Source organism: Lasiosphaeria miniovina (assembly GCF_030549165.1).
Source record: "Lasiosphaeria miniovina strain SMH2392-1A chromosome Unknown B0T26scaffold_1, whole genome shotgun sequence".
Lineage (NCBI taxonomy): Eukaryota > Fungi > Ascomycota > Sordariomycetes > Sordariales > Lasiosphaeriaceae > Lasiosphaeria > Lasiosphaeria miniovina.
Genome location: NW_026848220.1, coordinates 3,540,796 through 3,564,628, shown reverse-complemented (window position 1 = coordinate 3,564,628; position 23,833 = coordinate 3,540,796). Strand labels below are relative to the sequence as shown.

The window sequence follows — 23,833 nt, the reverse complement described above, 5'->3', positions numbered from 1 at the left end:
TACTCGCAAGTGCAAACTTATATGCAAATATACCTAGATATATACAGCTCCAGCAGTGTCCAAAAAGAAAAGAGAGAACGAGCGTCAGTAGATGCTCAGCAAAGAGAGCGAGGCAATTTGTGGTACATTTCCCCCCAAAACGTTGGCGTTACTCGTACAAGGACTGCCACCACTACCAAAACTCGCGACTCCTGCCTTCAAAGGCAAAGTTGAGCGCCACTGCAACCAGCATGCTACCGCAGAGCATGCTGGGACCCCACTTGTCGTAGTATCGAGCTGCCCTGCGTGTGCGGATGGCCTGGCTCCTGTAAAGGTAGATGCCCAGCGCGTAGCACAGAGATATGATGGCCACGAGCGTAAACGCACTGGCTGCCACGAAAGAAGCCCGGTTCCCTCTCGCATTGCCAAAATTCAACAGCGTCACCGCCACGGTGCCGATATAGATCGAGTATTCAAGCTACAGCGAGTAAAAAGGTCCGGTTAGTTTCCAGTTGCTATATGTGATACCAATACCACAAGAAAGAGGGAAAATAAATTACCCAGCTGAGAAATGTCCTCTCAGCTGCAAAGTAGACCTTTGGCTCTACCCGCACCGGGACATAAATCTTCTTTCCCTTGGGCGCCTTGAACCTCTTCGCCTGGATCTCGCCGGCGCCGAGGAGGGCCTCAAGCCTCGCGTTGCGAGGCACCTCGGTCGCCCGAGGACGCGGCACGAGGGCCTTGAGAATGGTCCACGAGCCTGAAGCGACAGCGTTTGCCGTGGTCGAGGCGAGCGTCCGGTAGTATATCCACCCACCAACCCTCCTTGCCTCCTCCAGCCGGTCTTCATCATCTTCGTCATCGGAATCGTATAGATATGTGATGTCTCCAGCCGTTCGCTCCGCCGTCTGTTCCTCCAGATCTGCAGCCAGTGTATGGCGGTGCCGCCCATTCCCAAGGGCTCCATGTGCAGTAGCTTGCGCACTCGTCTCTCCATTGCGACGCGGCGGGGTAGAATTCTCTTCATCTGAATCGTCTTCCTCGTCGTCGTCGTCTGATGTGGTCGCCGTCGCCGAGTGTCCCGGCCTCTGGATACCAAAATCGTGGGTTACCGGCTTGCGAATGTCGACATCCATTTGCGGCATCCAGTAGGGAATCAGATGGATGCGGTCCGGGAACATGGAGGCAACGCCGTGGATGAACTTTGAGAACTTGGGGACAGCCTCGACTAGGTGACTCGAAATCAACTGCCGGACCCACTCTGGCGGCTCCTGGCCAAGCTGAGTCTGAAGCTTGACCTCTAGAACGGCGTAGGGGAACCTAACGATATCTCCGGGAGGAAGTTGCGAGAATGGCCAGTCGACGCCGATGTCCATGCGCCTCCAGTTGTACCCCGATCTCGTGACACCGTCCAAGTTGTCCTCACGGACCATGGTGAGTTCGGTATCCAGCGAGATTCGGACACGTGCATCGGCGGGGAGCTGGAACGCCGTGCGGTGATAAAAGGAGCGGCAGACGGGCTTGTAGCCTTTCTTGAGGACCGACCATTGGACCTCGGCCGCTAGTCTCTCATCTTCGGCAATGGCCTTCTCCGATTTCTTGCCCTCTTTCCGCGCCTTTTCAAAGATGGCGGCTGGTAGGAGTTCGCCGCGCAGGTACGAGTTCACGTTCTTCTCCTTTAGTGAGAACCGAGCCTTCACCGACTTCTCCCCTGTCCAGTCCTCGCGATGTGTCTTGCGCTCGACGAAGATGGTCTCGCTCTGCATTCCACCGTACCACCGTAACCGAATGGCCTCGGCACCTTCTGTCTTTTTTAGCCGCCCTTGGTATAGGTCCCACGTCTCGGGATTGTCGTAGTAAATGGACGTGATGGCCGTATCCTGCGCCTCAAACTCCTTGCTCGCATTGAAGACTAACACAGGCAAATGCTTGAGAATGATGAGCTTGAGCTCCGTCACATTGTCTGGATGCACCCAGTATTTCGTTGTATGTCGGACAAAGCTAGCTTGGCTGCCCCCGGCAGCGCTGTCGCCTTTGACCGGATTTCCTCTCGTTCGAACCAGATCGTAGAGCTTGGACAGCTTCACGACGGAGGCGTCGTAGTTTTCCTTGTAGAACGGCTTCGCTTTCAGGCGCGTGTCGAAGACGGGTTTCAGGTGCCAGTCCGTCATCTTGTCGTGCTTCTTGATGATCTTGAAGAAGCCTGTGTAGTTGAGCTGCACAAACTTCGCAAGGTCGTGCACGTCGGCAATGATGTCGCTCAGGTCCTCCTCGAGCAGCATAAACTCCTCCTCGCTGGGGCCTTGATCGCCTAGGCCTCGCTCGTTGAGGCGATTGACGACTTCGCGGACCTCGCGCTCGCTGACGGCGATCCTCCTCGAAATTTCCATGGCCTTGACTTGCTGCTTAGTGTGCACCTTATCCAGCTCACCCTCGAGCTTGCTGACGAAGCGGCTCTCGTCGTCCTCTGTCCATTCTCGCCGCGATAGCCTGCTCGATCTCGTGCTGTCTTCGGCAGGCGCGGACACAGACCCGCTGGGCCGCTTGATGTCGGCCTTAAGCCCGTCATAGTCAATGTAGTACCATTGGTATTCGCGGATGACGCTCGAGCGCAGCTGCTCGCCAAATTTCATGACGATGAGGCCGGGCCTAATCTTTCTATTGGGACGTGGATTGCGGGTAGACTGCCAGGTTCTTTTTCGCGTCTTGAGGTCTTCGACAATTAGCATAGGATTCGGGTTCCAAGCAGCATAAAAATTCGCGGCGCCGTGGCAAAGCTAAGCGGAGACAGAGCCGGGAATGCCCAGTGTCGCATCTAAGCTCTTTCGCCGATCGTGCGATTCCACCCCACTCGCGCTGGCCGTCAAGAACGGCGCTAGAGAGGCGGCTGCGTGTTGTTCTTCCTGCCAAGGTCGCTGCGGCAGATATTTATCAAAAAGCAAGCAATGCGAGGGGAGGAAGGGGAGAAATAAAAACCAAAAGATATAAACTAACAGGCTTGCGCAGCACGGAACAGCAAATGCGGTCAAAGATGCAACTAACCAACGAGCTAAGCAAGCTAGAGAAACCGATGAAAGCGTTGGGCGCCGCTGGTATTTATTGCGTCGGTCTGCCGTCACCCCGTCAGCGAAACAGCTGAGGCAGAAACGTGCTGAAAGCTGATGATGCCATTGGCGAATCACAGCGGCCAGGGTGCTGCACATCATATTGCTTGAAGCTCTGGGGTGGGGTTAGATTTCTGATAGCTCACTCCAGAAACAAGCTAGCGGGTAACCGTCCGATAAAAGAGTTCGACCTCGGAAACAGAATGATGCCAGTACAGTATAGCTGTAAGTTAGGCTTTGGTAGGCTTCCGTCTTATATGTTTTTATTTTAGTGCAGTGTCTAGGCTGATATTTAGAGGACAACAAGTTGTACAAGTATAGCAGTGTTCTCCTGCAAATGACTCCGGAGGATTTGAAGGTTCCAGGCGGACCAGCTGCCCGCCTCCCACGTGCGCCCTGTCCAACCACCTAGAAGCTAAAAACGTGCACAGTACCACCCGCAGGGAAGCCTGGGATGGAAACAAATTGCCGCTGTGAACACTCTGCACTGCAATACGACGCACTGTGGGTTACCTTACCTTACCGGGTTCAGAGCTCAGAGTGGACCGAGGGCAGCAGGTACGGATGCTTCTTTGTGTATCCGTCCTCAATCTTATCTTATCGGGGGATAAAGGTGAGGGGCAGCCCACAAAAAAGTTCGTGGGGCAAGTCCAAGTACCTCGGAGTAAGTAATAAGAGGGGAAGCGGCCATCGAATTAATTCATTATAATATTTGGGAGCAAGAATAAAACAAGTAAATCCAAATACGAATCCGGGAAAAAGCTTCAAAGACATGGCCGACCAAGACTCGATATCCACTCGCATCTCGCCCGATTGCCTACCCGAGACACAACGAGTCCTGACAGCAGCCTGGTCGCACGATATCGAGGCCATCAAGAAATTCCTCGACGTCCCAGGCAAGGCCAGCTGTCAGGACCCCCAAACCGGCGAGACGCCCTTGCACGCGGCCATTCGATCTTGCGGGGCCCCTTCCGAGGACGACACGCCCGAGGACCTCGAGGCTGCTAAGAAAACCGTCTACGAGCTTCTGCTATGGGGCGGCATCTGGAACGATCTCGATGACCACAACGAGACGCCCGGCTGCGTCGCGCGCCGTCTCGGCCGCACAGAATTGTACATTCTTTGCGTCGAGGCTGGCGTGAGGGCAGAGATGCTGTTTGGGTTGCTAGACGGGTACGAGGAGCTCTCGAGTGGCGACGCTGAGGACGACGACAATGACGAGGGCATGGGAGATGCGAATGGCCAAGTGGAAGATGGCGACGAGGCACCCGAGCTCGTTGACGTGGACGGCCAGGAGACAGATGGGGCCCCGGAAGTGGCGGAAACGCCTACCTTCCAAAGGCTTGCTCTTGAGTCGCAGCAGGACGTCAAGAGTGAGGAGTACCTGCGGTCCAAGTTGACATACTCGGACGGCAAGCTGGTAGACGATGCGGGCAACGGTGTAATGATGGCCTGGGAGTCCGACATCATGCGCCAGAGCGTCGATGCGCTCCTCCCTGGCAAGGAGCCGGGCAAGAGGATACTGAACATAGGGTTCGGTATGGGCATTATTGATACCATGTTTGCCGAGACAAAGCCCGCGCGCCATCATATTATCGAGGCGCACCCAGAGGTCTTGGAACATATTTCGGCCCCAGACTCAAAATTTGGATCGTCGTGGGAAGCAAGTGCCCAAGAGCCGGGCGCTTTCAAGGTTCACAAGGGCAAGTGGCAAGAAATTTGCCAGCAGCTCCTAGAAGAGGACCAAGTATACGACGTCATCTACTTCGATACCTTTGGTGAAGACTACGCGCAGCTGCGACTGTTTTTCACTGATTTTATACCCGGTCTGTTGGATTCCCAGGGGTGCTTTGGTTTCTTTAACGGCCTTGGCGGGGATCGCAAGATCTGCTACGACGTCTACACTAAAGTCGCTGAGATGCACTTGTTGGATGCCGGCCTCGATGTCGATTGGAAAGTGATAGAAGTCAACATGGAGGAGCTGGCTGAGGCCGGCAAAGGCGAATGGGAGGGAGTCAAGAGGAGGTATTGGACATTAGACGGCAAGTTAATTGGCTCTGTTCACCATTTGCTCTCACTAACAGCCTCGCAGAATATCGCCTCCCGACTTGCACGTTCTTGGGATGAGAGCTCGGCAAAAGCGGATCTCCGGATCGACGATAACCAGTATTTGTTTTGCAGAGCCGTAGCCCAGTTGTGATGGTAGTAACAGGCTTTCAAACTACCCGAGTTATAGGCTACTTACTGTAGGCCTCACACACGAAGCTTGCAGGAAAGGCGTCTTTGTCCCCAGCCCAACAAATAGGAGCACTCTGCACTCCCGGCCAGCTGCAGGTCGCAAACACGACCCTCCCCACTATATTCGTGAGCCATACAACAAAAAAGTGCCGACTCGGTGGGGATTATATGGGACACCATATGCCCTCGCACCAGCACCTAGAGAACAATGATTTCTTCAACTGTATCTACCGTGGTTCAACGGCCTAGAAATGTCAGCAGAACCGCAACCCAATATCCTCCTAGACTTTGCCGAGAATGTTGCTCTCTTGTCTCTTCTTAAACAGCTGCGAAGCCCTCCCAAAGTCAACAAGCCTGCATCTGCAATAGCAAGGCTAGATTCACGCCGGACTCTATCGTTCGCCCGCGAGTCTAGCTTAGCGGGGGTACTTGCATTGATCTCTGGGATCTCCAACAACCCGGATCATGTTGTAGCAACTTGTATTGAAGAGCGCCCAGATGGGGGAGGAATGCGAGTACTTCTCGCCGTCAACAAGAGATCACCAATGTCCGGGGATGATGTGCTAGCTCGAATCAAGAATGGCCTTGAAACTATATTCGGTTTACTTTCTCGGGTCAATAGTGGTGAGTTCGTGAACAAGATAACTCGGTTGACGTTGAACTTATTGTGCTCTCTATAGAGGACAATGCTACCCTCGAAGGCGAGGTGCTCAACGCCATATTCGACATGTGCCACGAACGTATCTTGTACCGTATTGGATCACGAAGAGGCAGGAACTCGTTCTCTGGAAAATCGAAAGCCTACCTGGGCGATACGTTGAAGACCATTCGTGTTGCTGTCCAGAAACGGCGGGCCGATATACCCAGGGATCAATTCGCTCTATTTGTGTGCCACACCAAAGACCTCGAAAACAAGCTAGACAAGCTTGAAGTCTGTCACGAGAAGGATGTGATCTCCAGCCTCAAGGGCGTGGCTATAACAGCCTATCGACTCTCTAGCGCCGTTAACTGCTCGACAATCACGGCAGATATCACATCTATGGGGATAAACCCAAATCTCAAAATGTCATTTCTCAATCGGCTGGAAAGACTTGCCAATTACCGGGAGAGCTCTCTGTATCTATTAAAAACGGCTAGGAAGCCGGGCCTATTTCAACACACAGAGGTCATAGCTGTTTCTCTTGATGCTCAATATTTCGGCCCCGACCTGGTATTCCCCTCGGAGCGAAACCTTTCCAGCTCAATCTCTCGCTGCCTCACAAGCACGGGGGCCAAGTTTACTGCGGAGAGCGTCTTCGAACGACTTCAATCGAACGAGGCAACTAACGATTCCTCTTTTGTCGCGACTCTCAACAAGACCATAGAGAAGCCAAAGATTCACGCCGAGGTGCAAATAGCCGCTTATTATGAGCTCTATCCAGTCGCCAACAGACCCCGGGTTATTTGCTCTAGCAAAGACGCGTGCTATCTGTGCAATCTCTTCATCAAACACCAAGGGGTATTCCATATTTCGAAGTCCCACGGCAAACTGTACCCAATGTGGTGTCTCCCCGTTATCAGCTCAACCAGTTCACTCTATTCGCAACTCAATGCCTCCATGGAAATCCTGATAATGCACGCCATAAGAAATGTGATGAATGGTGTCAGGCCTGGGCCGAAGTTTCCGACCAACGAAAGCACAGCCGTTCTCTTCTCAAACTCCATGTCGACCCTGGCAAGTTTTGTCCAACCAGAAGATAATCCTTCTAGGAGGGTGATTACGGAGATGGTTGAAAAGATTGTCGTTGAGCCGATTACTGTAGGAGACGAGCAAGGCCAGGCTGGAGGGAACGAGAAGTTGGAAGAGAAGGAACAGAACGCGGGGGAAGTCGAAGAACTCCCGGCGGATGTAGAGCCCGTCCCCAACGGAGCTGGAAAGGCTGTATCTAGGCCACTGAGCACTGAAAATCTTCGTCAGGGCTATAATGAACTTGCTGAAGGGCCTCGTGAGCTGCGAGATTCCTTCGATGACAGTGCTGCTGTTCCCCACGAGCCCGGCAACAGGAGCACTGAGCCGGTAACACGAGAACCAACCCTTGAGCCACTAACCGACATCCCTGTGACTCCTGATTCTGCAGAGACGGAGGACACGCCACTTGACGACATTTCCAGATCGCAGACCTCATTCACAGGTGACAGCCCTGTCCCCACAATATCCCAAGACGAGAAAATCGAGCCACTGCCACAACCAGCTGCGACCGCATCCCCCGGTTTGAGTCTAAGACCTCGCCGTGAGCTAAGCCGCGATCGGCTTCTCGACGACATCCCGGAAGAGCCGCCGGCGTCGTCATCGCCGACCGACTCAGCCTCTGAGCAGGAGCAACAGGAGCCACATCTGCCTAAGCAAGAGCAAGAGCAAGAGCAAGAGCAACGTCAAGAGCAACGTCAAGAGCAGCCCGCGAGCAATTCACGTGGCGCCCGAATACTCGCACAAGGTCAACCCATAACGCTTCATCTAGACAGCAGCAGCCGACACGTGCCTCTGCCGTGGTTTTCCACGGGCACCTTGGATATATATCCGGACATGGAAATGAGACCGGCCGAGCTGAGGCTGCACTGGCTGCCGGACGAGCAGGCCCGGTCTCGCGACGTCGAGAGTCACCCCAGCTTTATCCGAACGCAGTCGCTCAAGACATCTACAGACACTGACAGCGGGAGCGGCAGTGGGAGAAGCGGCGGCCTGTATTACCTATCAAATGACATGGACGTGGTCGCGATCGAGTGTATATTCTCGGGTGCAGGAACGGAGAGGGACTAGAAGACGCTGTGATGTGGTTCGGTTACAATGGATGTCGACTTATTGTTAGTAGGGCGGTGGGAATAAGGTCATGGAGTGACTGGAATGATATATATACATTACTGAGGAAGTGTGTGCTTACCGGGCGGCAATGAATAAAAAGGATTGGGAGAGTCGACTGAGAAACGAATCGGGACCGTCGATTAGTAAAGGAATCAGGTCAGTCGATTACCATTAGGAGAGTTGAATACTATCGGGATAGTCGATTGCTATCGGGATAGTCGATTGCTATCGGGAGAGTCGATTACTATCAGGGCAGTCGATTGCTATCGGGAGAGTCGATTACTATCAGGGCAGTTGATTACTATCGGGAGAGTCGATTACTATCAGGGCAGTCGATTACTATTAGGGCAGTCGATTACTATCGGGAAGTCGATTGATATCCAATACTAGTTAGCATTTCTTTCGTCCGTCCGAACTTGACTCCTACATTAGACACGCTTAGCAGACAAACTCAATGATTTGATATGAATTAATTCTAGACTTGAATATATATAAATATACACATTGATAGGTACCGGACACAGAACCGCCAGTGTGTCGACACATCTCCCGAAGCGGGTGGCGGCAAGGCAATTGTTGTATTGTTGTGTTGCTCACATCAAGCTGCTCCGCCCGCCGACCTCCATGCTTCCCTGACCGTCCCTCATCTCGCCGCTGCGCCCGACGACGAACTCGCGGTAGATCTTCTCCAGGCGGCGCCGCTCGTCGACGCTGATGCTGGCACGCGTGTCCCCGAGCGCATTGATCAGGTGCTTCCAGCCGAGCACGACCTCGCTGCTGCCGGCGGCGGCGCCCTTCTCGTCGCCCGCAGCGCCTGATAGGCCCAGGGCGTTGCTGGAGACGGTCCCGGCCTTGGTGAGCTGCTTGGCGCGCTTACGGGCGAGCTTCATACTTTCGAGTTTTGCCGAGATGGCGGCCTGCTCAGCGAGCTCAGATGACCTACTCCAGGGGGTGGCAGCATCTGTGGCGCCGCCATCCGGAGTGGTGCTGTCGGAGCCGTATCGAAACTGCACAAAGTTGCGGACTGGCGCTGCAGCGGTCTTTTTGACGGCACTGCGACGGCTGTGGCTGCCCCCGCTGCCACCGCCAGCAGCGAGTGAGCTGGGTTGCTCGCGGTCATTCAAGACGTCGTGAATCGCTTCGAGCTGCGCATTCGAGACGAGCGCTTGGAGATCTGCACCCGTGAAGCCTTCGGTACGGCGGCCGAGCTCGAGCAGGTCGTCCTCCGAGTTCCAGACGTTGTCTTCAACTTTGACCTTCTGGGCAAGTGCCTTGATGATGTCGAGACGGTCCTCGAGATTCGGGAAGTCACACAACAGTGACTTGTCGAGACGGCCTGGCCGTAGGAGTGCCGGGTCTATTAAATCGGGGCGCGAGGTGGCCGCGAGCACATAGACGCCTGACAGTCCTTCGGCGCCGTCCATCTGAGTGAGAAGCTGGTTGACAACTCTGTCCGTGACACCAGTAGAGTCGTGACCACGCTTTGGCGCGATGGAGTCAAACTCGTCGAAGAACAGCACACAGGGCCTTGCCGCCTGGGCTCGCTCAAAGAGATCTCGGACGCTCTTCTCGGACGCACCGATGTACTTGTTCAAGATCTCAGGCCCTTTGACGCTGATGAAGTTGAGACCGCACTCGCCCGCTACGGCACTGGCCAGCAGTGTCTTGCCGCAGCCGGGGTAGCCATAGAGCAAGAGGCCAGACCGCAAGCGAAGCGGGCACTGGGCGAAGATAGGAGCGTACTTGGTTGGGTACTGTAGTGTTTCGAGCAGGATCCGTCGCGTCTCTTGCAGTCCACCAATAGAGGCAAACGTAGTAGTCGAACTCTGGAGTGTGACATTCCGCAAGGACGCCGGAGTAAACCCCTTGAGAGCCTTGTCAAAATCCGTCCGGCTGAGACGGATTGTGGGGGCATCAAAAGTTGTCGATTCCCCGACGCTCCGGCTCAGCGCTTCATTCCGAGCTCGGGCGATGAGAAGAATCAGATCGCCAGGCATGTAACCATCGATTTGGCCGGCAATGTCAAGAAAGTCGAGGTCAGAGTCGAGGATGAACCCGCTCGGTCTCTCCAAAGCGTTTCTTTGCCTCGGTTGGATCTCGCCGTCCATCCAGCCGTCTTCCTCATCGCCGGCAGCGCTTCCATCTCTAGTGGTTGGGCGACTGGCATGCTCGTAGTCATCGACGAACCCATCTTCTTGAAAAGCGACCGAGCCCTGAGCGGCAAGAGCTTCTAATATGCGCCTCCTTGTCTCCTTATCTGGGGCTAATAGGTCGACAATCTCGCGGACGACGTGGCCGCCCACGAGAACATTGTGCAACGAATCCTTCCCTTGACAGGTGGCCAGCAAGACCACATTGCTGTCTCGGCCGCAATATTGCCTGACGATGGAACATATCGCCTCACTGATCTGCCGACTCCGTCCATTCTCGTTGCCAACCTGCAGCTCGGTCTCAGCTGGACAAAGCCGGTCAATGTCGTCGAGAATGACCACAGCCTTGCCATCAAGTCTGGCACCCCAACTGGCGGCCATAAAAAGACGAGTGAGTGTTTCCTTGACAGTAGATATCTTGCTCTCGTCGTTGACAAGTTTTGTGCAAGAGAAGTATGTTGTGTGGAATAGTTGTCCTGATCGCAGGCTACGAGCAACTGACTGTGCCACGGACGTCTTGCCCGAGCCTTGGCCGCCAGTCAACAGGACAGACGACATGTGAGAGAGATGGGATCGAAGCTTCTCGAGGAGTGTGTCAATGCCGACGAGTAAGGAGGAAGGCGCATCGCCAGCCGATTCGGCATCGACGTCGGATAGCCACGATGGCTTGGGGATTGCGGGCTGAACCGCAATGGGAAGCTTCCATTCGGAGCCCAGGATCCAGCTGAGAGGCTTCTTTGTAGAGCCCTGAGACGGCGCAGAAGACGGTTCGAATCTTACGATGCCTCCTTCCCAGCTCCGTGGGAGTTTCAAGCCATCGTGCAACCCAAGAACCTGTCCGTCGGTAAGGGGTCCTGCCAGAAAATCGACGCCGTATATGTGCTTGACCTGGTTCGCAGCCTCCTCCCGCTCGGCCTTGGACTGCCCACCGAATTTGAGGCCTGACGATGTAACAGCCTTTGGCGACTGGAAGGGGTATATTTTCAACTTTTGAACTGTCTCATGTACCAGACCGTCTTTATCCGGGACGCTCTTCCGGGATAGCTGGGTCGGAGCAGGCTCAACCTTGACAACTCCGCCCACCATGCCTAGACATCCGAGAGCAGCGCACAACGATGACGAGAGCGCGGTTGTCTGGCCATCCGGGGGCTCATCCCAAGCTCGGAGACGTGAGACGACTTTAACGGCTGCTTTTGCGGCAGCCTCTCTGTCTTGCGCTGGGTGTTGGGGGTCAATAGCTGCGGGTTGAAGACCGGCGGGCCGTACGACCGTGACAGACACCCACCTCACTCCCTTCAAGTCCTTGGCGGAGAGTAGATCACGGTCAAGCCATATGCTGACATCCTCAGTCGGCTGTTGCTCGTCGAACCAGTCCTGGCAGTGTTTGCGATCAATGCCGCGGAAGAAGAAGACGGGTTTCTTCTCCTCCCGGGCGCTCTTCCTCCGGACGGTGCTTGCGGAGCTCCTGCCGCTCTTCCTCGAGGCGCCGCCCACGCTCTTATTGTCCTTATTGCTCCGCAGCTTGGGACGAGTCTTTGGCGCGACAATAACCTCGGCGTCGGGGGCAATCTTGGCGAAGACAGCATCGGCGGGCAACGGGGGGTCGAGCGACAGGACCTTGACGTTGGCAGTCGAGGTCGGCGACAGGTGCAGCGTGAGCGAGTGAGCACCGGCAACAACTCCGCCTGGAGCGTAGGCGGGGTTGGGCACAGCGCGGATCTGGAACAGCAGGTTGTCTTCTAAGAAAGTGCCGTGCAGCTCAATCATCTCCCAGTCCTCGGGCGTCAGGGGCTCGATGTTGACAGTGTGCGCCAATGGCGGGTCCAGGTGTATGATTGCCATGACCCTCTGACCGTCCTGCAGGCCGACGGTGGCGGCGAGCGTAGCGTCTAGCTCGACGAGGGGCACTTCCTGGTCGCGCGCCGAAGCGCCGCGGCCCCCATTGATGCCATCTCTGCTGACGATGGGGGTGATTCGCCTCTTGCTGGGCATGCCCGTCCACCCCACGTAGATGGACTTCGGGGCCGACGGGGAGGCGGCGGCGCCAGCAGCTGCTGGAAGGGCGGGCGCGCGGTAGCTGAGCTCGACGATGACATTCTGGGCGGGCTAGAAGGGAAGCTCTTGTCAGTCCAGTTCATTGGCACACATCGCAGCAAGCGCTGGTAGGACGGCAGAAAGGCACGGCTTCGGTAGCACGGCAGCTCACTTACAGTGTTGACATTGGCGAGCAGCGAGGCCAGGGATGCGGGCAGGTTCACAAGGCAGTTCTGCAGATGAACCAGCGACACCTCGGCGGCAGTCGACTGGGACGTCTTTCTCGGCGCCATTGTCGCCTTGGATCCAATGTTCGTCCCCGGTTGGACACTTCTGTGTATCAATCGATCACACTACCACTCACTAGCAGCAGCGTGCGGGGGAAAATAAGGTTAAAAGATCTCTGTGCTATTTGTACATGGAGCATCTCGAGAAGTCTGAATTACGGTACAATCATCTCGAGTAGTAGGGAGCTTGGCTGGTCTGCTGGGTCTGCTGGGTCTGCTGGATCTGCTGGATCTGCTGGGGAGCTTCGTTTCTGTCGGTCATTTTAGAGCATGTGCCGAGGTACGGTACGGATGCATGCCGTTTGCGCTTCGCCGGCTTTCTTGGCGCCGTCACACTGCCAGCTGGCACCGGATGGTCGAATTTTGGCACTGCGAGCTCCAAGCTCGGACCCTTTTTCGTTAAGTGGATACAGGGACTGAAAGTGCCCCTGGCATGCGGGACGACGCGAAAAAGTCGCGTTCAGCGTGTTAGATCGCGTTCCCCCGCTGCACCCCCCAGCCTCCAGCTTCCAAGCGCCCTAGCCGTCATCAGCAGTCCTGAGCGTCGTCGCATCCTGCAAGCAATTTGATTTCGCAACACCCCTCACTTTTGATCCGTATCCGCACCACCGAACCCGCCCACCAACGATCGATCAATTGCACTACGGTCAACATGGCGCTTTTACAATACCGAGCGCCTGTCGATTACGCCGCGCACCAGGGTAAGCGACGCGCCCATTTTCTTTGAGGTTCTCGTCGCTAATCAAATCTCTGAATAACTAGTTGCCTTTGAGCAATTCCTGACGGGGTTCAAGACCTCCCCAGAGCAGACCATCACACATGCTCTTGGTAATATCAACATTGACGAGGATGATCTCAGCGATGAGTATGACTTTATGGACGAGGACGACGATGCTCAGCAACGCCGTCTCCGGGACAAGGCGCGGAAACGAGCGCCCCAGCACAAATACAAGGAGATGCTCCAGCAGCTTGCCGATAGGAAACTTGACCAAGTCGTAATTGACTTGGACGACCTGCAGTCGGTGCGTTGCCAGTCGCGCCCGCCCCTTGGCCCCAGACCCATCACTTGCTAACGGACCGCATGCAGTTCGAGGAAGACGCCGACGAGGGCCTCAAGCTTGTCGAGTCGGTCGAAAAGAACACAAAGCACTACGTCGAAGTCCTGTCCAGGGCCATCGATAAGCTCATGCCTCAGCCGAGCGTCGACATCACATTCAAAGACGACGTACTCGATGTCTTGATGGCGAACAGGCAGCAGCGCAACCGCGACTTGGAAGAGGTGGCCGATCGCCTTATGGACCCCACCGTCATCAACGAGCAGTACCCGGTCATGCTCACGCGCCGCTATACCCTCGTCTTCAAGTCAAGGACGTCGACACCCCGGAATCCGGTCAAGGCACTCTCTGTCCGCCAGGTTCGTGGCGACCACATTGGCCATCTCATCACCATCCGCGGCATCGCCACCAGAGTCTTCGACGTCAAGCCCGTCGTCCAAGTCAGCGCTTACACCTGCGACCGCTGCGGATGCGAAATCTTCCAGCCCGTCACCGATAAGCAGTACGGGCCTCTTACCTTGTGCCCGTCCCAGGACTGCAAGGACAACCAGGCAAGGGGCCAGCTCTACCCATCCTCAAGGGCATCCAAGTTCCTGCCCTTCCAGGAGGTCAAGATCCAGGAACTTGCCGAGCAAGTCCCCATCGGCCAGATTCCGAGGACATTGACAGTCCTGTGCTACGGTAGCCTTGTCAGGCAAATCAACCCCGGCGATGTGGTCGATATTGGCGGCATTTTCCTCCCTACCCCTTACACCGGGTTCAAGGCTATGCGCGCTGGTCTTCTAACTGATACCTACCTCGAGGCGCACCACGTCCTCCAGCACAAGAAGGCGTATGAAGAGATGGAAATCGATCCCCTCATCATGCGGAGGATCTCGCAGTTCACCCGGTCGGGCAACCAGTACGAGTATCTCGCAAAGTCGATCGCACCAGAAATTTTCGGCCATCTCGATGTCAAGAAGGCGCTCCTCCTTCTCCTGGTCGGCGGTGTTACCAAGGAGGTTGGCGATGGCATGAGAATCCGTGGTGACATCAATATCTGCTTGATGGGTGATCCTGGTGTGGCTAAGTCGCAGCTGCTCAAGTACATCTCCAAGGTTGCTCCCCGCGGCGTCTACACGACGGGCCGGGGAAGCAGTGGCGTCGGTCTGACAGCCGCTGTGATGCGGGACCCCGTCACGGACGAGATGGTTCTTGAGGGTGGCGCGCTCGTTCTCGCAGACAACGGCGTTTGCTGCATCGATGAATTCGACAAGATGGACGACAACGACCGCACAGCCATTCACGAAGTCATGGAGCAGCAGACCATTAGCATCTCCAAGGCTGGCATCAGCACAACACTGAACGCGCGGACCTCCATTCTGGCCGCCGCCAATCCCATCTATGGCCGCTACAACACGCGCTTGTCTGCCGTCGAGAACATCAACTTGCCTGCGGCCCTGCTGTCCCGTTTTGACGTCATGTTCCTCCTGCTGGACACGCCTACGCGCGAGACTGACGCTCAGCTTGCGAAGCACGTCGCCTACGTCCACATGCATAGCAAGCATCCAGACCTGGGTACGGCCGATGGCGTTGTCTTCAGCCCGCAGGAAGTGCGTGCCTACGTCGCGCAAGCACGCACCTTCCGTCCCGTCGTGCCCACTGCCGTGTCCGAGTACATGGTCAAGACGTACGTGCGGCTGCGCAGCCAGCAAAAGCGCAACGAAAAGATCAAATCGCAGAACTTTGGCCACACGACACCGCGTACACTCCTTGGCGTTGTACGTCTAGCGCAGGCCCTCGCACGCCTGCGGTTCAGCAACACCGTCACGCAGGACGACGTCGACGAGGCCCTTCGCCTCATAGAGTCGAGCAAAGACAGCCTTGCCGCCGAGAGCAGCGGCAACTCGAGCCGCCGCGCCCTCAACGCCAGCAGCAAGATCTACAACCTTGTCAAGAGCCTCGCCGACTCGGGCGCCTGCAGGGCGGAGGACGATGTTGAGGAGGACGAGGAAGATCAGTTTGGCATCGAGCTCAACCTCCGCAAAGTCAAGGAGCGCGTCATTGCCAAGGGTTTTACAGAGAACCAGTGGCTGACGGCCCTGGAAGAGTATACCGAGCTTGACGTAAGCTATTTTCTTTCTCTCTTTTGGGTCTCTTGGGAATGCTTAAACCAGGATAATGAAATGGTGGCTGACTTGATTACCCGCACAGGTTTGGCAAACTGCCGGTAATGGCACGCGCCTCGTCTTTATCACATCCAACAACGCGGAAAGAGATGGTAGCCCGGAACTCTAAATAATGCGCTGTATATGTTATGATTTTGTCTGTGAGGGCTTAGAGGATGGCTCCCTTTTCGATAAATATGGTCGGTCTTGTTATCCGCTTTCTGCAGGTCCAATGTACTTTTCTCCTTTTTTGGTCTTTTATTTCCGGGCTTGTTATATTGGCGTTCTTTATGATAGGTAAGTTTGGAAGGGTGTGTTTCTATTTTTATTGCTTGGAGGTGCCGAGTTAATTAACTATTTGAACACTATTCATGATTGTTGTCGCGCTTTACGATCTTGAATGCAATATATATACCTACCTAATTAGCGTGCCTCGTCAGCCCTTACCGAACACAATTACCCCCCCCCCCCCCCCCCCCCCCCCAACTTTTGTATAGGTGATAGCTATGAAATTATTAGGGAAGTAACTAAAATTGGCTTGGACACACCGGATGGGCAGTATTATGAGTGCCTGGAGCTTATTAGATTCGAAGACTAAAATTACCTTTCGCGAGACGAGTGCTTGTACTCCCAAAGCCGGGACCGCTAAAGATTACTAAGGTAAGCACTTGATAGCCATCGCTACTCTTACCAAAGCTTCGCCGCTTTTCAATTCACCAGCAACATAATTAACTTTATATATTAGTCTATATATCATCATGACATGGCCGTGTGAGGCCAAATAATGACACTGATGACTGTGTCAGAGATGAAGCCAACAAGTTTTCAATTGAAAGTTTGCTCGGTTCTTATCAAAGTATTCCGTACTTTGAGCGAGCAATTCAAAATATCTTATCATGTGAGGCTTCGCGAGCCACAATAACATACTTGTAGTTTCTTGATGATGCCCCTTTGCGGGATGTTCTAGTGTGTAAGACAGTCACAGATGGGGGAGTTGTGAAAGACCACCCCAGTTTATCTGCAGTCCATCACAGGACAAAGTTGTCTGAAGACGTATCCAAAAGGTTGCAACAGTTCACTGCAGTTCGACTCGCGGGTCAGTAAATTATTTGAATCTGCATAACTACTGCTTAACTGACCTAACCACACCGGACTAAATAAGTAAATACCATTCTCTCTGTGGCTACTGTACGACTAATTATCAAGCCGCAGCCGACGGCTCAATATCACTCAACGCACTGCTCACCAAAGCCCATACCATTACCGCAGCAGCCTTCTCAAGGAGCCTGAGGAGCAGCCCGGGGCGGCGGGAGGTTGGTGAGCGTGACCACCTTGGCCAGATCATCTATCCACGCGGCCTTGGCCGCAACGGCTCCGCGGCGCGCGGTGCTCTTGACGAGGCCCTCGACAACGGTCTGCGCCAGCAGCGCCGTGACGCTCCAGTCCTTGAGCGCGGCGACAGCCTGGGCGGCGTCGGGGTTCGGGGCGCCGACGCCAGCGAACACGGCCGGCATCTCGGCCGGGTCGGCCACCGCCTTCTCGCCCGTCTCGACGTCGTACGGCGCGCGGTTGTACACTAGCCACACGGCGTGGCTGGTGCCGGCCACGTCGACCACCACGCCGTAGTTGGTCTCCTCGTACGGAGTGTCCGCGGTCGGGTTTAGCGCGCGCGTCTTGAGCACGCCCAACGCGTACGCGAACCGCGGCAGCGCTAGTGTGCCGCCCGTCGCAGACGTCTGCACTAGGTCGTACACGTACGGGTGCACGCTGACCTTGCTTCCCGGCGGCGGCGCCGTGGTAGCCGTGATGCTTTCTCCGGCGACGCTCAGGACGGGCCGCGTGGTCACGACGACGTATTCGCGGTCCGCCGTCTTGAAGAGCGGGATGGGCTCGCCGCCGTCGATGGCGTCGGCCAGCGTGACAACGGCGGCGAAGTCGGCGAAGTTGGTCGCCTTGAGCTTGGTCAACGCGTCGGCGGCCGAGCACGGCGACCGCCGGGCTGGGGTGTTGGTGTCGAGCCACTTAATGAAGCCGTCGACGTCGGTGGTCTTACCCTTGACGACGGAGGCGAGGTCGGTGGGGAATTTACCTGTATGATTGGTATTAGCATCGCATCCGTGGAGGGAGCTCAGGGGTGGGGTGGCCACCAACTTACCAGTGCGGAAGGCATCTTTGAGGGCGGTTTGCGCGGCCTTGAAGCTTGCTTCTCCGGTGGTCGACATGGCTTCTGTGGGAAGAGAAGACAACCGTGGATGTTGAAAGTGTCTGAGGTTGAAGGTGTCTGGGGTTGAAGGTGTCTGAGGTTGAAGGTGTCTGAGGTTGAAGGTGTCTGAAGTTGAAGGGGTCTGGAATGATGTCTTGTGTCGTGTCGGCGGGTCAGAGCCTCTTTTGTACCCAAGAGTTAGGGATTGTGGTAGTTGGGGTGTTATTAGTTAGCTCGGGTCGGTGGCGGCTCGTCGATGGCCACGTAATGAGATTGGGAACGGAGGGGTAGTCTCACGGTCCCACCTCCTGTCCAACTGTGCAACTTGCACAGTACAGTACAGCACAATCGGGTAGATTGTTGAGTTGGCCTTCGAAGGCATTGCTCTCATGTCATTGTCTGGTGGCTAGCTGAACTTCTGAAGGCGAACCTGGACTAAACGTGCGTCGTGGTACCTTGGCGGGCGGCATTGGCCGGCATGCGGCATTGTCGCCGAATCAGGGCAGAATCCGGGCGGGGCCCCGACTCACGTCAGCCCGTACTGCAGCTACCCGCTTCCGGAAAGCTTCAGCCCTCCTTAGCTTCGCGCCTTCTAAGGCTGGCCTGCACGCCAACGCCATATACAGGCATCAGGGGTCGTATCTCAGCTTCAAGAGTAAGACTCAAGCTCCTTTTCCATCCTGACTTGCATTTTCCCCGCAAATTCAGTCAGCCACTTTCAACCGAGCAGCGTTTGCTGCCATCAACGCCATGCCGAATGCATCTCGTATTCACATCTACCATTCAAAGGTTCACTTCAATCATACAATCTAGACGTCCATGTTTGGATAATGACTGCTTTAGACCGCAAACCCAGCCAGCCACATGGAATCTAGTAACGACACCTATACAGCTTTTTCAAAACCAGCTGCCAATGTGACCTGAATTCGCATAAGCTGCTTCTGCTTTCGGACCAAACCATGGCCATCACGGCAAGCACTGCGAGTCATATCTCAGCTGAAGAAGACAACCCTGTTGCGGCCAGGAACTTTCTGTTTCCCAGTTAGCCCATCTCTCTCGGATCATGGATGAAAGATAAGGCATCTTAAGATATATTTATTTACACACGAAGTTCCCCCTCGTGCTCTCTGATTATCTTGGACACTGCACACCATACCATCATCAGTCAATCAACTTTGCCTAACTCTGCTTCATCTGCTATTGGCCTCTATCCATTATTCTTGTCTAACATAATCATCATTATCATCATGGTTGTATTCAACGAAGCCGCTCGACTCTACGGGGCCTTGCCCTCGAGGCACCGTCTCGAAGTTGACGCCGCGAACCAACTCCACGACCTTGCGAATGGCAACCATGTTCCCTGGGGTGACACTTGGGACTGCGCCAAAGACGCAGCCTTGAACCTGCGTCGCCTCTACTTGGACCTTTCCAACGAGCTCAATGCCCGCTGGCCCAATGCTCACCTGATGCCACCCGCCATTACGGCAGATGCCCGGGATCTTGTCAAGCTCGGCTACTGGGCTTTGTACTCGGTCCTTGGACCCTTGATCAACGCGCGCCAGGCAGTGCGCGGTGGATATCCTCCCATCCAGGCCGACACCGACTTTGAGAACGACCTCATGAACATCCTGGCGCGTGTTTGGGCAAGCCACGCCCATCTCGAGGGCGTCACCGTCGTCCAGCTGCTCAGCGGCGCCAACGCCAGCATGAATGCCATTGTCAACGAGATTACCCTTTGGGGCAATGTGGGCCAAATGCTGGCCCCCAATATCTCTATCCTGGGCTTCGTGGAACTTCTCGCTCGTGTCATTGCCCAGCAATCCAACGACTTGGGTATGTTAGCTTGATCGTACCTATTGCATAATTAAGGTAATTAGCTAACTGACGTCGATTCAGCAACACTACGAACCCGTCTCAACGCCACGAGCACGCGAGGACCGCCGAACCTGCAATATTTCCATCGGGCCACCCCACAGTGTCTCTTCGTCTGCGCCGGCCAGAACAACGGCGGCCGCACCATCGTGGTCACGTCCACCGTCGACAACTGGCAGGGCTACGGGAGGGTCAACGACGAGATGCAGAACTTCCGACAAACCGTCCGCCCCACCAGCGCTCCCGTTGCCGGGCCGGCCGCGTTCCCCGTGAATGTCCGGTCGCAGGGCATCCGACACGAGTTCGACCTCGTGCATAACAACGCAAACGCCCCGGGAACCAACGCGGATGCAATCCGCCTGGGCGTCATCACGGCGTGGCAGCTGGTGGCAGCCAACTTCACCAACCACGCCAACGAGCAGTGCCTGCCGCTCAGAGTCCCGAGCTTCTCGGTCAAGCCGCGCTGCCTCCGCTGCCAGGGCCTGTTCCGCTACAACATCGCCCACAACAACCAGCTGCAGAACGAGGAGACTGCGTTCCGCGCAAGAAAGGGCCAGGCGCTCAACACCATGTGCTTCCGTAACTTCGGCTGCGCTGAGACCATTGGCCATTTCTACTGTGCTGCCGCTGCTGCCGCTGCCAACCACTAGAACTATGTTGAACGAGAATGGGCGTGACGAGTCTTATGGAGCTTAGGATGGGGTGATGGGGAGCGGGCAGGAAGTTTCGGGGTTGAAGAAGCGCCTGAGTTGAGGTGTGTGTTACAGGATCTCTTGGTGACATGGACTGCGAGTACATGAACTTAGTGCTTGTGCAATGAAAATTCACTGTCCGGGCAAGCAAGTTCATTACCTACTATTAGGTCGTTTTTATAATCTTCATGGGTAGGTAATTACGTGTTGAGGTCGGTGTGAATGCCACACGTGACACGTTCCCGTCTTACTAGCGTAACCGATGTTTGCCGAATAATTAGGGTCTTTGCCGTATAATAAGTGGTCAATGCAAGAGGTTGTGTCAACTGGGCTGAACTCAGTCCAGGAATGAATTGGATCTAATTAGGTAGATAAGCCACGGTCACCGAGCTCTAGGAGTCGTACTCGGTGTGCTGGGATATCATTATTCTTATCGGGGATCTGGATGTTCTGGAGTTTTGATTTTTACGCCTCCTGTTTCTGGTTTCTCTGCTAATTTAATAAATATTCCGCTAGACGGAAGATGCGCTGGGCGCTAGAGTGTAAGGGTAAGGGTGGCTTGCTTGAAATGTCGAATAGCTAATCAAAGCTTTGTGTGTGCTATTAGATCTAAGATAAGGCCTTAACTAGCTCTCATCTCAATTGACTAGGCGATATTCAATCACCTCCGTTGATCTGCTCGTGCCCCGCCAAATCCGGAGCTTAATTAGCATTTTCATATATTATCCGCCATTTCTCAGAAGTTGATGTCAGTGGTGAATAATACCGGCTGCTCTTGAATGATAACTGCCTCATCTGCCTTTCAGCCTACGCAATGGAATTGATTGATCCTACCTTCACCTTACTATAAGTCAGGTGGGGGACTTTTGGAACACCCCTGCCTATGGAACAGCCCCTGAATCGGACCCCGCACAACACCACAAACTTCAATTGCCAACAACTTTGTCAATTAATTAGCTACAATGATGAAGTCTTCAGTATCGGATTCTCCTGATTCTTCTCTTTCAGAATAACCAAGGTCCTCTCTGCCAGCCTCTCTCTGTGAGGCACGAACCTCCTCAATTCCAGCGAACTGCGTATTAGGGTCGACTTGGACCTTCCTTCTCTTTCGGCCTCTTGTGCGTTCTAGGCTTTTTTCTGCAGCCTCCAATTGATGCGCCGTATTGGCTAGTTGGAAAACCACGTAATCGAAGGCTTTTGCGGCCTTGCGTATGAAAAGTCGGTCGTTGGCAGTTCGTTTCTGGCCGGCTAGAAAAACCTGCCCCTGAATACGGAAATCCTTCGGCTTTTTAGGGGTAAACCATATAGGCGGGCCCTCCGAATTCTTATTTAGAATGGGGTTATGGACCTCTTGAAGGTCTATAGAAACCGTAGAGGTCAGTTGACCAACGTCGCCGTTAGAATTCTTAATAACAAGGCCGTTGCTTAGGGGCTTCCTGAGGCTGACCGGCCAGAGGCCTGTAGCTTTCCAGCCGGCTTTGATATTAGATTCAGTCATTCCATAGACCCTGGCTTGCCGGTAGCATTCTAGGAAGGCCCTCTTTTCAGCAACAGTGCCTTCGTCGAAGCCGGAAACAACCTCGTTATGCTTGGCTCTGTACCGGGCTTTTAGAGGGCCGAAAACCGATAAATCCAGGGGCTGGAGAACGTGGGAGGTGTGGGCTGGTAGAAATAACAATTGTACGTTATTAGAAAAGGCTAGCCACATGAATTCTTTGGTGGTATGACTACCGTGGCCATCTAAAATAAGGAGGCGCTTCTCCGAGGGGGTAGCTGGCCGAGTCTCTGGAAGAAAGATATTGCGGAGCCATGCGACGGCAGTATCATCGTCAGACCAGCCGTTTTCAGTGGGTTTCCACTTCCAGCCCTTAAATGGCTGTAAATCGCGTGGATACCATTGTTGTTGAAGGCTTCCACCTTTGAAAATGACGACTGGGTTCAAATACCGGCCGTCAGCGGAAATACATTCGATAATCGAGGTCCAAATTCGGTCTCCTTTCTTCTTTTTCTGGAATTTCTTTCTTTCCTTAGATCCAACAACTAGGCCGTTATCTCCAATGCCAGAAGCAATGCCAGTTTCATCCATATTATACCTATGCTTGGCTGGAATAGCCTCCACGCCTGGAGGCTTCAAATAGTCAAACCAAGGCCGGATAACGGCCTCACAGGCTCGATCAGCACCAGCGTAGCTACTAAGTCAAGTATATCAAGCAAGTAACAAGTAACAAGTCAAGTAAGCAAGTCAAGTTTGAGGGCCCGAATACTTGTTCCACTTGATAAGTAACAAGTATTTGAGGCTGTTCAGACCCCGGAAAAATAAGTTAATCCGGTTCCGTTGGTGGTTTGGTTGACCCTGGCTCGTGTCCACAGCCCCGGCCACCAACCTTGACAACAACCCTATTTAGGGTTAGTGTCGGCGCGCATGGCAGTTACTGTAGGAAAACAAGCCCGCAAGCCCACGCGTCTTGACTGTGGATCCGATGCATGCTGCCGTGCGATCCAGAGCATCAACCGGCCGACCAAGCTACTCGACGCCCTCCTCCCCGAGCCCCCGATATAATCCTCGACAATGCCCTCAACCCAAGACCGTTCCCGACGCTCAACATCTTCGGCTTTTAGTGCCCTCTCCGGCCGACGTAAAAGCCTCGCTACACAAGTCGAAGAAGCCCTCGCGAGTGCCTCCCCAAACGATGACGATGTTAAGGATCTCTACAAGATTTCCTGGGACAACCGCCGATTTGTCCTTGAATCTTTAATCTACAAAAAGACATCGCGAGGTCGAAGGAGCTGGATTAAACATCATGGATGGTTTCTGGTCGAGCTAGGCCCACGAGATACCCCCAAGCCAGCCGTTGTCTGGGCATGCAGCCGTTGCGATGCATTCAGAAAGGGTCGGTTCTTCCTGGTCTAAGCCACCACATCAGTCACCGACCATTTGGTGAAGATTCATAATCTCGAGCCGAGTCAGGATGACCAGGAAGAACCGGCTTCGGTCATGGATCTTCAGGTTGCTGCTGCCAGCAAACGGAAGGCATCTGATCCAATCCCTGCCGCCAGGATCAACAAGATACGCCAACTGGCGGTTGGTTTCATGGTCAACGCCGATCTTCCTTTTACCATCTTTACCGACCCGTTCTTCCAAGCGATACTGGCAAATCTGAATGCTCCTGTAGCTGCAGATGTGCCGTGGAGCAAGGGCACGATGGTCCACGACCTCAAGGACATCTTTGGCC

The 23,833-nt window shown here is 54.6% G+C and overlaps 7 protein-coding genes across 7 annotated transcripts; 4 read left to right on the top strand and 3 right to left on the bottom strand.

Moving 5' to 3' along the window:
• Positions 1-172: 172 nt before the first annotated feature.
• On the bottom strand, positions 173-2,708 carry B0T26DRAFT_634796 (VTC domain-containing protein; the record flags this gene model as incomplete). Its single annotated transcript, XM_060436663.1, has 2 exons — positions 173-457; positions 540-2,708. 2 exons carry the CDS (start codon positions 2,706-2,708, stop codon positions 173-175), a joined length of 2,454 nt encoding a protein of 817 aa, XP_060302833.1.
• A 1,147-nt stretch (positions 2,709-3,855) lies between these two features.
• B0T26DRAFT_630843 (S-adenosyl-L-methionine-dependent methyltransferase) lies at positions 3,856-5,210 on the top strand (the record flags this gene model as incomplete). The annotated part of the gene is made up of 2 exons (XM_060436285.1): positions 3,856-5,129; positions 5,168-5,210. The coding sequence occupies 2 exons, from the start codon at positions 3,856-3,858 to the stop codon at positions 5,208-5,210; spliced, it is 1,317 nt and encodes a 438-aa protein (XP_060302832.1).
• A 181-nt stretch (positions 5,211-5,391) lies between these two features.
• B0T26DRAFT_46153 (uncharacterized protein) lies at positions 5,392-8,436 on the top strand. The gene is made up of 2 exons (XM_060435153.1): positions 5,392-5,945; positions 6,002-8,436. The coding sequence occupies exons 1-2, from the start codon at positions 5,573-5,575 to the stop codon at positions 8,116-8,118; spliced, it is 2,490 nt and encodes an 829-aa protein (XP_060302831.1). The 5' UTR covers positions 5,392-5,572; the 3' UTR covers positions 8,119-8,436.
• A 317-nt stretch (positions 8,437-8,753) lies between these two features.
• B0T26DRAFT_635852 (P-loop containing nucleoside triphosphate hydrolase protein) lies at positions 8,754-12,637 on the bottom strand (the record flags this gene model as incomplete). The annotated part of the gene is made up of 2 exons (XM_060436770.1): positions 8,754-12,416; positions 12,521-12,637. The coding sequence occupies 2 exons, from the start codon at positions 12,635-12,637 to the stop codon at positions 8,754-8,756; spliced, it is 3,780 nt and encodes a 1,259-aa protein (XP_060302830.1).
• A 441-nt stretch (positions 12,638-13,078) lies between these two features.
• On the top strand, positions 13,079-16,254 carry B0T26DRAFT_46133 (DNA replication licensing factor MCM7). The gene is made up of 4 exons (XM_060435151.1): positions 13,079-13,332; positions 13,394-13,653; positions 13,719-15,791; positions 15,880-16,254. The coding sequence occupies exons 1-4, from the start codon at positions 13,284-13,286 to the stop codon at positions 15,961-15,963; spliced, it is 2,466 nt and encodes an 821-aa protein (XP_060302829.1). The 5' UTR covers positions 13,079-13,283; the 3' UTR covers positions 15,964-16,254.
• Positions 16,255-16,634: 380 nt separating this feature from the next.
• Positions 16,635-18,142, bottom strand: B0T26DRAFT_686534 (uncharacterized protein). Its single transcript, XM_060440906.1, has 3 exons — positions 17,989-18,142; positions 16,973-17,922; positions 16,635-16,911 (listed from the first exon to the last, which is right to left on the bottom strand). The coding sequence occupies exons 1-2, from the start codon at positions 18,053-18,055 to the stop codon at positions 17,111-17,113; spliced, it is 879 nt and encodes a 292-aa protein (XP_060302828.1). The 5' UTR covers positions 18,056-18,142; the 3' UTR covers positions 16,635-16,911; positions 16,973-17,110.
• Positions 18,143-19,283: 1,141 nt separating this feature from the next.
• On the top strand, positions 19,284-20,558 carry B0T26DRAFT_745925 (uncharacterized protein; the record flags this gene model as incomplete). Its single annotated transcript, XM_060444632.1, has 2 exons — positions 19,284-19,869; positions 19,933-20,558. 2 exons carry the CDS (start codon positions 19,284-19,286, stop codon positions 20,556-20,558), a joined length of 1,212 nt encoding a protein of 403 aa, XP_060302827.1.
• Between the last annotated feature and the right edge of the window lie 3,275 nt (positions 20,559-23,833).